Genomic DNA, 17,036 nt, shown 5'->3' with positions numbered 1-17,036 from the left:
TCCTATTCTGATTTAAGGTGCTGTCACTCGCTGGAGGTTTTGCTGTGGATCTTCTGAACGATCAGCCCTATTAGAGACCCTGTTCCTAGACTATGCAGGAAGCATGGGGGTCATGTAGAATGAAATGAACTGCTGTAACTCGTTGTAATATTTAAGGGTTGATCAGAGATCAGATCATAGATTTGGATCATGTATTTGGCATCGTTTTTACGCAGATCTTGTTCAGTTCAGATCAGACAGCATGTCCGATCTCAGCAGTGGGTCATACCGACATTCTCCTGCCTTTCCTCGAGAGGTACAGTGTTTATAGTGATGACCTTTTTATTTATTTATGTATTTATTTTTTAGAGTAACTGCAGATACTGCAGGTTTGTTGTATAAATATAAGTTGTATTTGGATCCAGGGTTCCACGTGACCGGCAGCAGAAGGACCTATGATGTCCGGAAAGTGGAGCTGACACCACTGGAGCAAAGAAAACTGACCTTCGACAGTCATGCTCTTGTTAAAGATCTGGAATTTAACGGTACATTGGGGCTACAAAGGGTGTGAACACATTAATATGTCTGGATTTATGCATACATTTGAACTAAAACATGATGTCTCTCTTTTTACGTTTTATGTCATATGCTGAATAAAATCATTCATTCATTCATTCATTCATTCATTCATCTTCAGTAGCCACTTTTGTCTGGTAAGAGATCTGGTGAATCCAAAGTCTAAACTGGGAACACAGGGAGATACAAAGCGTTCAGAGATCATTCATTTTCAATGACAACTAATGATCTTTTCTACAACATGAACAACAGAGACCTTTGTCACCGAGATGTGTTCATGTGTTTAACGACACATCAAAGTTGAGAAACTGTTTAACTTTATGTAAATATGAAGCGACTACTTGGGGTGAAGCGATGCTCAGATGATTTGTTGTCAAAAATGAAATCCTGGTGTCACCCACTGCTAACAGTTAGCAATAGGAAAGCCTGCCGGCAACTTCAGTGATCTACCTTGATGAAATTATTGCAACTGAAAACCCAGAATAAGCCCACACTGACAAAGTAGGGTGCTGTAGGAAATCTTTGAGACAAACCCACAATTGGAAAACACAACCAATTGCAAACCCAAATATTCCTATTAAAATAGCTTTTGCAGTATTTCTGAGAGTCTAGCTATTGACATGCCATGTACATTTTTGTGGTGGGTTTTCCATCCATCCATCCATCAATCACATATACCAAGACAACTTATGCATAAGGTGGGGGAAAGGGTGCCAAGTTATTGCGGGGCACACACACTACAGAGAATTTTGAAATACCATTCAGAATAAAACACGTTATGTTTCGACTGGAGTGTTTGGAGGAAACCCGCAAAATACAGAAAGCATATTTAACACAGACACAGGGTCTGTAATTTAAACTCCCAACCTGAGGGGTGTAGAGCAAATGTGCTTATTACTATTCCACCCTTATTGTTTTTTGTGTGTGTGTATGTAATAGCATTAAGCTCGGGACTTCCACATTCTGTCTGTCATGTTTCACTCGGCTTCTTTTTGTATATTTTGAGTGTTCTAAAGATCTATTTTCCTTATTTTCTATTGGAAAAATAAAACAACACATATATATTTCAGTTTGTTTATCCACACTACAAGCTTCATTATGTGCAGGGTTTGAAAAGAAGCAGGCCGAGTTGATCGTCAGTGCCCTGGTCACTCTCACGACAGCCAACATGGACATCGTGTACAGGGACATGGTAACAGGAGCTCATCAGGTAAAGAGACAAACAAGAACACACTGTAAGCATACGCTTGGGTACAGTGCCACTTTTCTTCACTGACATTTCTGTTGCAGGAAATTGCACTCCAGCAAATCATGGCACATCTGGATTCCATTCGGAAGGACATGGTCATTCTGGAGAAAAGCGAATTTGCCAACTTGAGATCGGAAAACGCAGTATGTTCCTTGCGAGTCTTTTATAACCAAAAGAATTTCAGTGGGCATGCGTTTATATTACATTATTAACCGGAGAGTTTTTAGAGTTTTAGATTGTATTTTCAAAAATGGTAAACGGATGTTTGATCATAGAGCTAAAACATTTAACATGTAGCAGCTTGGAATAACTCGACACATTGTACACTAAATTATAATTAGGCTTATGTGTGTATTTTATGGTTTTGTACTGTAGCTCTTGTTCAACTTGTTCAAATAATGACATTCACTGTGTGAGGATAACAAGGTTCAAGACATCTTTATGAAGGTATTAACCTGTTTATTACCCAACATGACTTCTCGAGGAACAATAGCAGAGGCTGGAATAAACAGTTTTTGTGAAATGTAGGTGTCTGAGTAAGTTACAGGCTGCTGTATAAGGCTGTTTGGTGAAATTTAGTTGCAGAAATAAACAAGTAGACAGGATTTCCCAGATGGCCACATACATATTTGGTTTGTGAATTGAGTTCTAGTTGTTCACTCATACCACCCACTTTACACTGACTTCATAAAACATGGAGAGTGTAGGTATGCAGTTTCATCAACTGTTAGCTATTGACTTATAGAGCGTGGAAACTACAGTCCAAAACTTGTCTTGAAAGCATGTCTTGGTTGTTGCGTTGTTTTTTCCGAAACTTGAAAATTCATTTGTTTTCGTATTTTTAATTCATTTTTATTTGAAGTTCAATCCCTTTCAATATTTTCCACTGTTTAGAAAATGAAGATTGAACTTGAACAGATCAAAAACAGACTGCTGGTGAGTAGCAGCTTCCCAGCCTGAATAAAAATGACGTTTTCAGTCGGTTATTAATGTTATATTGATCCTTAATGTCATGTCTTTTGATCGAAGGAGGAAAGTCAAAAAATCAGAGCGGACACAAAGTTGGATTTTAATCTGGAGCGAAGTCGAGTAACCGACATGGTACGTAAACATCCCGGTTGTCAAATTATAAATTCATAAATAGAGGTTTGTGTTCAAGTAATGTGAATCTGTTTTTCTGTTTAATTTATCAGTTCACAGAGCAAGAGAAAAAACTTATGGAGGTTAACTCTGAGTTTCACAAGAAGGTAGGTTATGATAGAAAAAAAAAAGAGGAAAAGTGTAAAGCATAAAAAATATAGTGTAAGTAATACAATCCCATACTTTTCGGTATGTTTAGAATGCTGAAATTGAAACTAGCGCAATCGAAACCACCAAGAAACTGGACATCGAAGTGGCTTCACTAAAAACACTGCTGGAGTCACTAAAGCTTCAGACAATCCGATATCTCGCAGGTACGCAGAAATCACACATTTAGCTTATTTTCTGATTATATTCACTAAAAGTTTGTGTTTGGACACCTGACAATAAGATTTGAAAATCCCATTCCACATTTAGACATTTAGATTTATTGCAATACCTTCACTCCTCTCTGAAGATGTTCCACTGGATTTTGGAGTGTGCTCGTGGAGATTGGTGTTAGTAAAGTCAGGTCTGATGTAGGTTGAGGAGACCTAATGTGCAGTCAGCGTTCTAATTCATCCCAAAGGTGTTCAGTAGGGTTGAGGTCAGAGTTCAGGCCACTCAGGATCTTCCAATCCATCTTTTGTATACCAGATCTTCCTGGAGCTGGCTTTGTGCACAGGGGTGTCATACTAGAGCAGGTCTTCTAGGTCAAGTGGATAATTTTACTGCTCCTGCTTTCTCATTATACAATTATTCGTGACTAACTTTGTGGTAACAGTTTGTAGAAGAAACACATGTAGCTGGAAAAGTCAGGTGTCCCAATACATTTGTCACTATCATGCATCTACTATAAAATACCAATACGTCTTGATATGTTTCCACAGTGTGCATCTTCTCCTGTTTGGCAGTTGCCCTCAGTGTCTATCGGTTTTGGAAGTAAAAGAAACATCTATTTTAACACTTTTAGCTTTGTCATGTATGTAAAAGGAGTATTATTGCAAGCAATTATTTTATTTTTTTTAGAATGAACATATCCTCCTCGTATTGATTTCTCTCATATTGTACCATCAACACCACTGTTAATAACCACTAAAATAAATACTAAAATAGCTGAGCAGTGTTTGTGAACCTCAGAACATTCAGCTTGTTTATGTTTTGTGCTTTGATCATTAAAGCTCACTGGTTTGAAGTTTTTTGTGAAGCAATTCTTTAAATAATTTATTTTAATAGTCCACAAATTAAGTGGCATTGAACATGGAATTTTACAGATAATGCCCTTCTTGGATTTAAGATATTTATGATCAGAACATTCAAGATGAATCAAAGGAATTGAGGGAACAGTGACACTGATTACAAATTGATAATTGCTGTAAAAAGAATCACCAGGTGTAGAAAGAGAATAATTATTTTTTTAAGCTGGGCCTGTAGCCCTGATCCTGAACATAGCTGTCCTCTACGGTATCAACACAATTAGTTTTACATATCGCGAAGAGACTTCTAAATCATAGAACTGATTCAGTAGTCAAATTATGCAAAATTGTATTGTATCGAGTGGAACTGACATTTGCATCACCACTAAAAACCTACTCTATAAAGCGATGTATTTAATATGAAATAATTCGCTTTTGAATGAATGGAAAAATAAGTGTTTGGAGCTCACTATAGACATCAGAAAACAAATTATTAAGTGTCTATTTCCATTAAAGGAAACGACTGAAAGCATGTTTGGAACGACACCTCACAGCTGGCACTGTTCCCACAATAAGTACCAAAGTTACAAGGGGGTGAAGGAGAAGAAAGAAAAAACCACAAACAAAAAAAAAAAAACCACCCAGGAGACATAAATCATTACCACTACATTTTTATTTAGGATAAGCACGTCAAAATGCACACAAGTAAACACTTTGCACACACAGACACTTTTTTTTTTATAATGATTCACTTTATTGAATAAATCAGTACGTCAAGCAAACTTTTTTTTTTTTTTTTTTATACTTTTGCAAAAAATTCTTTTTTTTTCTTATTAAACTAAACATTTCATTAAAACAAAACAAAAAAAAAAAAAATTCATCAGTAAACTCAACTGGCTTGACGTATTTATTTACACATTTAGGTTAAGGAGGAGGGGGAAACTAGATCCATCTTAATCCTTAATGAAACCCTCTGCCTTGTAGGAATTTCTGAACGACTGAAACGGGGCATTATAGAACCATCAGCGCGCATCTGCGTGTAAATCTAATCAGGTATTGTTGGTTTCTCAAAATATCTGTACAAAATACCTAGTCTAAAGGGAAAAGAAAGATTTCAATTTTAAACCCAAGATTTAACCCCGAAGTTTTAGATTATCAATATTACACAAAAGGATACCAAAAAATATTTCTTTATTTATAAATTAAATTATACACACATTGACATACCCCCAACATACATCATTTTATTGTACATTTCACTTGGCATTCACACAGCAAAAAGAAACACCTGAAAATTGCAGGCAAATACAAATACAAAAATGTATTCAAATGTATGCATAGCTGAGGACCCTGCCTCAGAGCTGTTCTGTATAAAAAAATAATTCTACAGAAACTCAAGTAACCATGAGTGAAGGTCTTAAAGCAGCAGTGTGCGTTTTAAAACGGAATTGCACTAATCGTTTGTGACCCTCCTTCTGACTCATCCTGAACCTCCTGTTTTACCGTTACAGCCTCGGCGTCTCCCTCCGTCGGCTCTTCTTTAATACTGGAGCATGACGCCTCACCGTCTCTCTCTTGCTTTAAGAAAGCATTTAAAGGGTTTTCTGTCAGCATCTTATTAGGGGACGGTGTGGCATCCACAAAGGAAGAAGTCTACAGTGTTAATGTAAAAGAAAAGGAGAAGGAAGTGTTTAAGTGGCTTGAATTCAGGACACAACACAAGCAGCTCTTCATTCATATTCATAATCACAGACATTGGGGACATTTATACCGATCAGGCTTAACATCATGACCATCTAATATTGTGTACAGTGATGACCAATCTAGCGTCATTAGCATTAACTTCTTCAGCAATTTGAGCTACAGGAGCTCGTCTGTTGGATTGGAGCACACAGGCCAGCCCACGTGCATCAATGAGCCTTGGTCGCCCACGACTCTGTTGCCGGTTCACCACTGTTCCATCCGTGGACCACTTTTGATAGATACTGAGCACTGCAGACTGAAAACAGCCCACGAAGGCTGCAGTTTTGGAAATGTTTACTTGCTGCCTAATAAAATGTTTACTTGCTGCCTAATATATCCCACACACAAACAGGTGCCATGATGAGAATGTTATGTCATGCCTGGTCGGTGTAAGGGTGATAAAACATTATTTTCCATTTAGCTGCAAGTAGCTAAGACATGCCTGGTATATTTTGCTTTAGTTTTGCACTGGAGTTAAATAATGCAAATCTCTCATCGTTTCTAAAAAAACATTTACATAAGTACGTAAATTCTCAATCAACCTTGACCTTGAACAACCTTGTTCTCTGTACAAAAGCAAGTTTACATCGAATCCCTATCGCTCTAAAAACCGGCACCTTTTTCACACCTGGTTCTGGTGTGATTTTTTTTTCACTCTTTATAGGCATAAGTGCAGTTTTATGAAAGCGTTTTTAAACCGCCATCATTGTATCTTCAGGTTTTATGATATCTAGCCCAGTCATATTGTACACTCTCTCTAGAGCTGGACAGATATTTCAACTGGCCTGTACACAAACCTGATAACATTACAAAACAGAGGTTTGGAATTTAGAATCTCAACAATTATACCAATAATCAATCATAACTAACAATATCTCAAGTCTAAAGGCATTTTATTGAAATTTTTGAGTTTTATTTTTCAAAAGTCAAGCCCTGATATAAAAAATATATATACAAAAAATCAAATCAAATCTTGCCATACCAAATCCTGAGCTCCAACACTTACTTTTGCGTGGTCTTCATAACACAAGGGATGATATGTCTGAAAGAGAAGAATGAATCATGAGTCCGCTGTCAGCAGTATTCACTGCTCAGAACCTGATGAAACGTGCTTCAAATTACCTTTTCATCAACTCTGATGGCGTTCTTCAGGTGCCATTCCTCCTCATCTTCCTCCCAGTACATCTCAAACTGCTCTTGGCAAATCTCACAAAACTGAGGGCAGACACAGAATCGGAACACATTCTTACTTTCATTATTTGAAGGATTCCTTCAGTTACCGCCGAGTCTGGGCAATATGATGAATCACGAAAGAATAATTATTAGTTTAACTAATTAGTTAACGGTTGCAAAACTGATGCTGCTGTAAACTTAGTTGCAAAATCTTTACATTTTGCAAGATATTTAAAATTTTCATTTCAAAAACTATTTTTAATAGGAATATATCGATTAATTCCTGAATACATTTAATTAATAGTTATATAATTTTTTAAAATACAATTTTCAATGCATAATGTGATGTAATACCTTACACGTATTATATATCAATTCCTCGTAAGCAAGTATAAAACTTTACTCGTTCTGACTGTACTTTAACTGTATCATGATTAACCATAGTTGTTTAAATAGATGTTACACCAGTTGCCCTGAAACACTGACATGGGATTCGATTGCTGTATTTTCCACCCTACTGATTTTTCTAACCATGAATTAGAAAAGACGTTCTAATTTTCATGTTTAAGTTCAGCATTAAATAAATACATTTAATTAAAAAAAAATAAAAAAAAAAGGAAAATGATGCATCCTTGAGCAAAACCTTTTAAACACCTGGTGCATTTTTCCCCCTAGAAAGACAAAGAACACATGCATGCTTACCTCATGAACAACGTCGGCAGCGGCTTTCACACTCTGGAACTCTTTCTCTTTGGCTGCTTCTTGGTTTTTCTGTACAACCTCCTCATGCACTTTTTCAAAGAACTGGCTCTTTGCCCGCTCCTCGAGATCAGCAATTTCTTCAAATTCGATCCAGTCCTAAAAACAGAGCAATGTGCTTTAAATCATTAACTCGTCATTAAGGTCAGGTCATAAAGACATGTGTCCTTTGGAACAAAACCAGTGCCAGTGTTGAAAAAGCACATTGAAGATAAGAAGGCCCTTACGGCAAACCTTTTTTTTTGGCTTACCGTGAGACTGTAGTACCAGCGTCTGTGGGTGACTTTCCTACTGATGTCCTTCTCTGAGCGGTTTTGTCTGTAGTGCCAATCCAAGTGATCAGCGTAAATATCAGTCTGAGACGCAGTAAAGCGCATCCCACAGGAGTAGCACTGGATTCCAGTGTACAGTTTGATGATGACACTTTCATGTCTTCTGTTAACGACAAAAAAAAAAAAAAAGTTAAAACTAAGATTAACTGTTAACCCTAATAAAAAAATAAATTCACCAGAAACTTACTGTTTCATGTCATCTACAACAAAGCCGGTCAAATCAGGCAAATCGTCGTCTTCATCCTGCTCCTCCTCCTCGGGTTCCTCTTCTTCCGGTAAACTCTGAGATTGAGTTGCAGAGGTGGATTCTGAAACAAGCATAGAACATATTCCATATATGTTTACAAGCAAAAAATAGACTGATGGACGCCAGATAATCGGCAATCGTTCTGAAAATGAGTCCTTAAGTCATCTTATCCAGTAAACATTCACATTAGATTGTTTATAGTCAAGGCAGTTCTTGATTGGATAGTTTCATAGCTGCTTTGCCATTAAGTAAACTGTTTAGAATATAATGTGTTATATTTATATGGGTGGGCCGATGTAATACGTTTTTAGGAAAGGGGGGAAAGAAAATGTTCTTACCACTGTTCGAGTCTGCTGATGTTGGCTTGATTATTCCAAAATCAATCAGTTTAGACATCAGGTCATTAACGTCCATTTGGCCTAAATGACTCTCGGGTTGTACAAACTGCGAACCTAACATGGAAATACACACGTATCAGGGAATTTTTCCCAAACGATCACCAACTTGAAGACTAAAAACAAAAAATGCTCTAGAATCTTACCTGGTAGATTGAAAGGAGCTGGGTTAACTGGTCCAAAGTTTTGAACCGGAGCAGTCATAACAGGCATCTTCAAAAACAAAAGTTAAAAGCAATCAGGCTTCATCATTCTCATTCAAGTTTCAACCAATTAAACTCCTGTAATTTCTGGTACTCACAGGCTGAGGGTGGTTTGCTGGGGCAGCACCAGGAAATTGGCCAATAGGCCTGTAGGAATTCTGAAATCCTGAAGGTGTGGCTTCTGGCACATTAAAGTTAGACCCCTGTGAGACATTCTGTTGCATGTGAAATGGCAGTGGTTGACCATCAAAGGTGTTAGGGGTGCCTATGTTGAAATTGTGGGGTGGGACACCAGGATTCATTATTGGACCCTGATTCTGAGGCTGATCAATCATCATCTGACCCTGTGGTCTGAAGGAATTTTGCATATTTGGAGGTCCACGGTATCGTGACGGACCCTGTTGTGGAGAGTCAAATCTTGGCATAACAGACAGCTGTCCATCAAATCTTATTGGTGCTGCTTGTGCTGGATTGTCAAAGCGCATCATGCCTGGCTGACTTCCTGGCCCTTCAACTCTTCTTGGTACATCGAAATTGACTATCCCAGAAGGATATCTTTTTGGGCCTTCAAATCCTCCTTGAGAAATATGGGGATTATCAAACCTTGCGGGTCCATCAAATCTATTTGGCTGCATTGGACTGTTGTACCGCATGGATCCTGGACCCTCAAATCTTGCAGGAACTTGATTTCCAATTGGACCATCAAAACGGCCTGATCCTGGCCCTTCAAATCTGCCATGAGGCTCTGTGTACCTCATTGGCCCATGTGGCATTGACTGATTATCATATCTTCCAGGCCCTTTCAGCAGTGGGGGTCTTTCAAACCTGTGTGGGCTAGGACCATCATATCGACTATGCCCCTCAAATCTAGGTGGACCATGAGAACCAGGACCGTCGTATCTTCCTGGACCTGCATTTCCCTCGTATCTTCCGGAAGGGTGAGGCCTGGAAGGACCGTCTGATCGTGGCTGTCCCATAGGACCATGTGTTCCTTCAAACTGAGAATGGGAACTCATGTCGCCCTCGAATCGTGGCGGGACATTTGCGCCTTCATGCCTTGGCACATTTACCTGCGCGTTAGACCCTTCAGTAGCGTGAGGGGGTGTTTGGCCAGGGGATTCATTAAGGGTTCTGCCACTTCTCCCTGGTCCAAGCAGCATTTCAAGCCTTGAAGAATCTAAGCTTAGTGGCGCATCATTGTCTGGACCCGTATCAGAGTGAACGCTGTTGGGGCTTTCAAACCTGGGACTAATATCTCCATCCTCAAGTTGATCTATATCCATGGACTGTGTTGATCCTTCAAATGGCAGACTCGATTTACCAGCGTTTCCATCGCTGACTGGACTTGGGGTATTTCTGAAAGTGGGTCCAGTTCGAGATGGTGGCCTGTTGTTTCTTCGGGGGTCGTCAGGCCCTAAGAATGGTTTAAAGGTCTCACTGCCCTTTTTGATTGCATCTACGATGAATGGATCATCATGCTCTTGTTGAGACCTGTGATGTTGCACATTCTCTCTTAATGGTGAGATCTGGTGAAGTGTAAGGGCTATATAAAAAAAAAGAAAAGAATAACCCCAAAGGTAAACGTTAATGTCCACGTGTACAGTAATCATTCATCTTTTTTCCTACAGCACTCAATCCTAACTAATCATGTCCTCTTCAAATAAGCAGACCTTTTGATTGTCCAAATCATATCTAAAGCTTTAGGGCTTAAACTGCATGCTGGAATAAAAAAAAAAAAAACCCTACAGGAAATAAGTACCAGATTTAGTACCTGGGCGTTGCAGCTGTGTTCTTTTCAGCTTCGATTTGTGCTCGAAGTAAGAGAGTTCAGCATCAGACATATGGCCTTGGGGTTTCTTTCTGGTGCATGGTTCCTCAGGTTCCTCCCAAGAATCAGAACGCTGTCTTTCTTCTTGATACTGAAATATTTGCTTGATTTGATGGGCCACGTTAAGGAATTCTTCCTGGGTCAGCTCTCCTTTAGCCAATCGCATGCTAGCCTAGAAGACAGCATGACACGCACGATTTGCTGCTTAATAACTCAGAATGAAGGCATAATTTGTATTACCAAGTTGCACATAGATTAAAATGTGATCACGAGATTACTACAAATGGGCGTATGTGTGCACCTGGAGACAGCTCTAGAGACTGTCAGATTTACTGGCATGAGAGACAATGATGAGAATAATAGTGCAGAGCACTTTTAGTGAGTCAGCAGAAAGGAACACTTTATATATTGGGTGAAACAAAGCTAACCAACGATACAGTATGATCAAAAAAGAAAAAATATGACCGGGTTGACTGGGTAATAGCCTCATTTAAATAAAGTTTTACAACTTGCAATGAATAAATATATGGGAAAAAAATGTAAAAATACAAAAATCTTGTTGTACCTTTCGTAAAAGATCTCTCTTGCATGCTGAATTAAGCACGTCTGGAATTTGCAGGTTGGCGTCGACACTCAGCCGGTGCTGTTTCGGTGTCCGTGGCGCCGGAGGTCGCTGATAGCTGTTCCACGATTTATGCCTCTGCAGGCTGACTTTGCCATGCGAGAGTTCAGATTCAGGTTGTTTAACACTATAAATAAAAAGGACAAACTTAAACCCTACTTTAAAACAGGTTATACATTCATATTACATTTAATCTCATGCTATAAAAGAAGAGCACAGGGCCACATATGAAGCTACTAACAGTTTATTTTCTTCCCATCCACTTCTCCATCGCTTGGTGTCTTTTGCACTCTTATGCTCCACGGATGATGCCCTCTGTGGCTGGACATCTCTGTGCTCAAGAGTTCTCTCTTCCAGTGGTCTTTTTAACCGCCTCGGTTCAGACTTCTTTGGTGCATTCCGATCCTCCCTGACATTTGTTTGTTGGGTGTCGTCTTCATTATGTTTGCTTAATTGCCTAGCCTTTCCTGATTTTGGAGGCGGCGTAATGCTTCTCGTTCTCCTCTTCGGCGATCGCCTGTCTTTTCGTTTAGGAGAGTGTTGAGGCGGAGAACGAGACCTAGAGCGTTTTCTGACGGCCGTTTTGCTGACTTTTACATCTTGTTTTTGAAAAGTATCGAATCGGTCATGCTTATTCACAGACCCATTTACTAGCTTGCCCCTGGATCTCTGTGGATCACTGGCCTTGCCCAAGTCTTCCCGTTCTTTCCTCTCTGTACTTCTTTTCTTTTCTTTAACCTCTTCCTCTTTCAGGGCGATCGTCGCATGCACGGGCTTTCGCAACCTTGGGTCCTTTTTATTAGTATCAATTGTCTTTGGGTGCTCAGGCTCTGAATCTTTGCCTTTATGAAAGCCTCCTTTGCTTAATGGCGATACTGACTTGGATTTCGCTTTTTCGTCGGTTGCAGAGGTATCTTTTTTTGGAATTCTCATTAGTTTACTTGGCCTTTCGGGGGGTACAGGTACTCTCTTTTCGGGTGCATTGACAACAGGTGGGGTGACTTGACCCTCCTTACGGACTGCCCCTGGTTCCTTTGCATTTACAGATGGGCCAGAAGCTCTGTTTAACCTAGGATCTCTGTTTGATGGCTTGTCTGGCTGTGGTGGAGGCCATGACTTGTTTAGTTTAGGAGCTGGCTGACTCGCAGCTGGTGGATCAAAATGGGCTGGAACACTGTGAGGTGGGTTGGTTGAAGAGGCCGCCTTCAGGAGAAACAAAAATACTTCAGTGTGGAGTTTAACAGTTTGCGCTTTAATTCCCATTCATAAATTGTGACACTTTCCCCACTAACAGGCTGGAACGTTTTTGCTACATCGATATGAAAATTCCAGTGTTCAACACCAGGCTTACCAGTTGAGCTTTTGTTTGTTCAAGTTCAAGCTCTATCTTCTTCTGCTGAAGCTCTAACAACTGTTTTTGCTTAGCAAGCAACTGCTGCCTTATTATTTGCTCCTCTGCCAAGTTCTTCTCAGTGACTGCAGGAGGAGGAGCTGCATCTTCAGTCTACACAAAGAGAAAGGTATTATCAACTTTTTTTTTCACCTTCAGAGAGAATTTGTGCACCGAGTTACGAGCTACTCATTTCCACATGCTTACCGGTTTTAAAAATTTAGGGTTGACATGAATGCTAGCGTTCACATTTGGTGGTAAAGGCTTAATGGGCCAAGCAGGATCTAGCGAGTTCACGCGGACATCCAATGCATACAGTTTCTTCAAAGGGAAAATTTCGTCCCAGGTGGAACGCAATTTGAAGAGACATTTTCTAGTGTTTTCATCCACCTAAAGCAAGGTACAAGAACAGGAACACTGACTCATTTTTACTAAACATCCTGTAAAGCAGTTCATAATGACTATGTACAGTCTAGGGTTAGGAAAATAACAGAACGACATACAAATATCTGTATATGAATACCATGGAAGCAAGACACGTTTAATTGTCGGCAACATGGAAAAAGCAGAAACAGGTGGAAAATGAAGTACCTTTTCAAACACACATATAAAGGAAGTGACTAGGTTTTTAGCAAACACTTCAAGGTACTGTCCTCCAACATTCTTCACTATGGAATCCACTAAGTACAAAACAGGAAGCTTCTCAGCAGTGGGCGCCTACAGCGATAGAAAACTCACAAGTTTAGTACACAACATGACAAATTTGCAGTTACATTGTGATAATAGCTTGTGTTCTTTGGTCTTTTTTTAATAAAGTAAAACAAGGAGGAAGGTCAATGGGGGGGGGGGGGGGTGGGGGGTGGAGAAGAGAAAAAAAATGGAAGTCACTGGTCATTTGGCACTGTCCAAAAAACACAAAAAATTCATTTCATTAAAAAAAAAAAAAATTTACTCCATATTCTTCTTTCTTCCATCATTTGGGTGAGAAAAAAAATCTTGAATTGGAAAAACAGACTTGCAGAGATATGGCAACTCAACCATGTTTTACAAAAAAAAGCAGGAGAAAAATGTACTCCAGTTAAAAAGAAAAAAGTTCCAATGATGAATCTTCAGTGCAGGTATTCCAGATCAGAAAACAGGCATGACATCCATATTTTTATTAGTTATTTGTTAAAGTCACCATACGCAAAACATTTTTTTTCTCTCTCAGGTGTTGCTTTTTTTTTTTTTTTTAAGAAAAAAGAAAGATTGTCTTTTAGATAAAAAAAAAAAAAGTGAGATGAAGTATTTAATTTTAATTTTTTTTTTGCAAATGCCCATATTCACCTTTTGAAACAGAAACTGCAAGATTAAAAAGTTGGTTTATATCAGGGGGGGGAAAAAAGTCCACTGCACTTTTAACCAAAGGTTTGGGGGTTTGTCCTTTAAAATGTAGGCTTTGACTTTTTTGCCCATCTTCCCAGGGCCACATGAATCACAGCTTTGTTTTAAGAATAACCAACATTTGTTCAAATTATGAAGTGTGCAAAGATGCAAAGACGTTGTACACATCTGATGCAATGTCTGAGTAAAAGACCATTTCTCACAAACTCAAAAGAAATTAGCAGGAGTTCTCACAAAAAAATTACACTGGTAAAGAAAGACAAAAGCATATTTCATATAGTTTATTGTCACATTTGTGTAGCATTTATTAACAATGGAAAATATAAATATATATATATATATATCAAGAGAAAAATTACTCAGCAATCTAAAAACACGCTATGAACCGTTCATTAGTTAGTAAATACAAAAATAGAAAAGAGCTCGACTTCACGGACCACCAAAAGTACGACCACAGGACTATGGCATAACAGCGATCATGTAGCGGTTACAAGAAGTGTAACTTTTATTGATCTGGTCACAGCTCAGGAAGAATTTCTTTACTCAACACCTCTGCTCACCTCCATCCAGTGTTATAGCGAACATCACTAATGTAACTGCTACTATTACACTGCAAAGCATTACCTGGATTAATACTTGCCCAAAGCAATGATCCAATTAAGCACATGGTCTAGTGAGATCCGCAAAACTGGAGTGTAACATTAACACGGGTCAGTCACTTTTCTCGCAGACAATGGAAAACAAAGCCAGCAAATTAAATCCCCAAATATTTTGGCAGGGGCAGACACACCATGTGGCATTGCAAATTTTAATATATTGAACATATATAAATTAAATGTGAACATAAATATTTAGTTTTTTGTGGATTTGGTAAGGATCACTTTCCTAGCATGAGGGTGGGTGTGTTTGTGTATATAAAATATATATTTACATTAGGAAAAAGTCATTGAAACGATTGAATCTAACATTTATTTTCCGTCTATTTATTATTTTTTTTACAGACGATTGATTAGGCCAGACTACATACATACGCACACATTACATATATCTTAAACCAAATTCAACCTATTAACCCATAAAAAATGCATTTTGATTTTATATGTATTTATAAATTGAATAAAATTTACTTGACATTTCAAACCTTCCCACTATATAACTGAAGAGCGCCATTTCTGCTAATATCTATATTTTTTTTACCTTCTGCTCCACCACCTTAAATTAATGGGTATTTGTTAATAAAAATGTTTATTTTTTATGTACATGTATTTTTAATAAAGAATGTGTAACTACTTAAAAGTTAAGACTTGTTACAGCCGTATGGCTGAACAAAAATGGCGCCGCGTTCCTCCGTTAGCTTGCCCAATAGGAAATGTTTATGTAACCGGAACATCAGTTACAACTGTAACACAAAAAGGTGGAATTTATGTTTCAATAATGTAAAAGCGATTTTATAATTGATTATCAGGCATCTTGATGTTATAATTTGAGTCGTTAAAAGCTAACACAAGTTAGCTAAGTTACACGCTAGCTACATGGCTAGTCTGACTGAGATGTTAGCCTAAAAATAAAACCCGAATTTGAAAATAATTTCCGCAGAAATGTAATTATCTAAAAGAAACTCGGTAATATTTGATGGTTCGGCTCATTAAATCGACAGATACATGTTACACAATGCGATGCTGTTGAAGGCCTCAACACGCTTTCGCTGACTCCGCACATGCGCGTACGGCTCCTACTCAACGAGGACAATATGGCTGCTACGCAACCAAATAAAACAAAACAAAAAAAAAAGCTATTTTCATAAAAACCTTGGCAATTTGTGCTTCAATTATAGCGACGATATCCTCGGCGAACTGTAGATTCTCTTCAGCGAGGATGGTCAGCATGTTGATGTGCGGTTTGCTGTTGTACGTTAAGTCTTCCAGAGACGACTGATACTCTCGGCAGGCGTCCTCCCTCGCGGCGTCGGCCGACATCTTCCGAACCGTGGCTCGAGCTCTACAGTGGTGTTCGACCAGATTTTCTGATTGTATACAAGTACGAAATTTGGCACACAGTTCATTTATATATTTTGATATAAATTCATCCTTTTATTTTTGCTCTTCGTGACTTGTAACGTTGCGCTCTTTCGCGTGTTCCTCTGCGACCTCGTCTCGCTCTCAGGCGCTAGAAAATGTCCGTCCTCCTTCAACAGTTGGGTGCGTCATACAAAACTGTTTACGTCAGTGCGCGTTGATTGGCTCGCTCCCGTGGACTTCCGGGTTACGTAGGCGGCAAGCAGCCAATCAGCGTAAAATGTACGCAGGGTGCATAACAGGCTTGCACACGGTACACAGCTGAATCACACCTGACCTTCCTGGAATTGTGGTTTTCACCCTGTTTACACTGTTTTCTTCAGTGGTGGACGAAGTACACAAAATTATGTAGTTGAGTTAAAGTAGGTAAAAAAAAAGTGCTCCATTAAAAATAAAACTGGTCCATTTCAACTTTCACTTGAGTAAAAGTACAAAAGTATATTCCCTTCAAATGTACTTTATTATGACTATATTGTTCTATTGTCATTTTTGTCACGAGACTCTTGCCTAATCAACTTTAAGTGAAAATACTCTGTTATTCTTAGCACACCAATCTATTAATAGAATGATGATAATTAGTCATATACTGATTTATATCGATTAGAATTTTCAAGTCTAAAATTCAACAACTTAAAAAAATAAATCACAAAATTAGGGCCACAGGTGTTGTGGCAAGTTAGAATCAGATGTTTCTTCCATCATTTATTCCTCTCAAATTTTTTGCTTGCTGTTGAACTGATGCTAAACTGTATGTTGGTGATAAGTAG

At 38.7% G+C, this 17,036-nt stretch overlaps 2 protein-coding genes across 2 annotated transcripts; one reads left to right on the top strand and one right to left on the bottom strand.

The window, feature by feature from the left end:
• Positions 1–153: 153 nt before the first annotated feature.
• Positions 154–4,118, top strand: ccdc90b (coiled-coil domain containing 90B). Its single transcript, XM_046868072.1, has 9 exons — positions 154–295; positions 405–524; positions 1,662–1,765; positions 1,846–1,947; positions 2,699–2,740; positions 2,834–2,905; positions 2,998–3,051; positions 3,144–3,258; positions 3,814–4,118. The coding sequence occupies exons 1-9, from the start codon at positions 190–192 to the stop codon at positions 3,867–3,869; spliced, it is 771 nt and encodes a 256-aa protein (XP_046724028.1). The 5' UTR covers positions 154–189; the 3' UTR covers positions 3,870–4,118.
• A 1,175-nt stretch (positions 4,119–5,293) lies between these two features.
• On the bottom strand, positions 5,294–16,413 carry pcf11 (PCF11 cleavage and polyadenylation factor subunit). Its single transcript, XM_046867680.1, has 16 exons — positions 16,003–16,413; positions 13,403–13,528; positions 13,019–13,201; positions 12,773–12,925; positions 11,663–12,624; positions 11,365–11,548; positions 10,743–10,971; positions 9,070–10,514; positions 8,915–8,981; positions 8,712–8,825; positions 8,314–8,434; positions 8,046–8,229; positions 7,738–7,893; positions 6,985–7,077; positions 6,869–6,904; positions 5,294–5,772 (listed from the first exon to the last, which is right to left on the bottom strand). Exons 1-16 carry the CDS (start codon positions 16,168–16,170, stop codon positions 5,557–5,559), a joined length of 4,437 nt encoding a protein of 1,478 aa, XP_046723636.1. The 5' UTR covers positions 16,171–16,413; the 3' UTR covers positions 5,294–5,556.
• Between the last annotated feature and the right edge of the window lie 623 nt (positions 16,414–17,036).

This window comes from Silurus meridionalis, chromosome 15, assembly GCF_014805685.1.
Source record: "Silurus meridionalis isolate SWU-2019-XX chromosome 15, ASM1480568v1, whole genome shotgun sequence".
NCBI lineage: Eukaryota > Metazoa > Chordata > Actinopteri > Siluriformes > Siluridae > Silurus > Silurus meridionalis.
The sequence above is the reverse complement of the archived record's forward strand: the minus strand, read 5'-3'. Positions and strand labels throughout refer to the sequence as shown.